The sequence below is a fragment of the Olea europaea genome, unplaced genomic scaffold (genome assembly GCF_002742605.1).
Source record: "Olea europaea var. sylvestris unplaced genomic scaffold, O_europaea_v1 scaffold5545, whole genome shotgun sequence".
Lineage (NCBI taxonomy): Eukaryota > Viridiplantae > Streptophyta > Magnoliopsida > Lamiales > Oleaceae > Olea > Olea europaea.
In genome coordinates this window covers 1-1,224 of record NW_019263878.1, presented here as the reverse complement: position 1 = coordinate 1,224, position 1,224 = coordinate 1, and the positions used below count along the sequence as shown (strand labels likewise).

At 38.1% G+C, this 1,224-nt stretch overlaps 1 protein-coding gene across 1 annotated transcript; it reads right to left on the bottom strand.

The window, feature by feature from the left end:
• Positions 1-207: 207 nt before the first annotated feature.
• Positions 208-1,159, bottom strand: LOC111389037 (reticulon-like protein B1; the record flags this gene model as incomplete). Its single annotated transcript, XM_023013883.1, has 3 exons — positions 208-647; positions 763-832; positions 998-1,159. Coding segments are annotated over 3 exons (402 nt in total), but the record flags the coding sequence as incomplete, so codon positions are not given.
• Positions 1,160-1,224: the final 65 nt, after the last annotated feature.

Genomic DNA, 1,224 nt, shown 5'->3' with positions numbered 1-1,224 from the left:
GATAACTGGACTCGAACGGGACAACGGGACAGAAGTAGCATAAAGAAGCAATGTTTTTTTCCCCAAATGCTACATCTTATCCAATACTATCTAACACTACCCATCCATTGCGTTGCTAGCTTCATAGGGACTAGATTGGATTAGTCAATAGACATCAACATGATTCCTGTTCGAGGATAAAGAACATAATTATTTTCAAGGCCATCCAAAAGAAACATGACTATTGAATAATGAATTCCAAAGTATGATTTACTCTCAAGCATAGCCAAGCCATTTCCCCACGAGCAGTATGGAACTTTTGCTGCAATATCAAAAACTCAAAACTGCCTCACAAAATGCCGATTTCTTTTTTAAATTACGAACCTAAAAATAGTCAAAATCAAACTACTATCACATGAATGAGTCACAATAACAAAGTAAGAAACACAGACAGCCAACGTGTAAATGTAAAAACCTAGTAACATCACATCAGCAGGATTAAGCCAGCTTCATGGTTTTCAGTGGGCCTTTGGGAATTTTACTCAATACCTTGACATTGAACACAGCATACTGCTTCTTGATCTCAGCCTCGGCTTTCTCAGCAAAAGCATCAACCTGGTCCTCGTATGTTTCATAGAGCACAGGCACTGAGTGCAACAAAACAAAACCTGTTTTGGAGGGTAAACAGAGGAAATCTGTGAATAAAAATTAGAAAAAGCCAATGATAATTATAATTGCAGAATGAGCCACTAATAATGATATAAAAGTTAACGGGCCACTTACATACGAATAACAAGGTCAGGAAGTTACAGCAATTTCCCAGAATTGAAAGTACCCAGAGGCCAGCAATTGCCTTAAAACCAGAAATGAATACTCTTATCATCAAAGAATGTGCTAGGCATTTAGTAATTTTGGATCTAGGGCTTCAGTGATTTCAAATATAAAAATGATATAATTAATGGCTTCAAACTAACTAATTGTATTGTAAGACCATAACAGAGCCAGAGGATTGATATACCATGAGGAACTTCTTCAGATCTTTGCCAGATGAGATATCTCGAAGGATTGCAAATGCCCTGTTCAATTCGATCCTAAGGGCAGAAGCCACACCCAGGAAAATATCCTCGGGCAGGATGACTTCGGGGATTTGCGGTGGAGACCTAATAGATAAACGGAAATATCAGCTTTCAAGCCCAAAAAATTAAAATAATAAAAAATGAGGGGGGGGGGGGGGGGAAAAAAAAT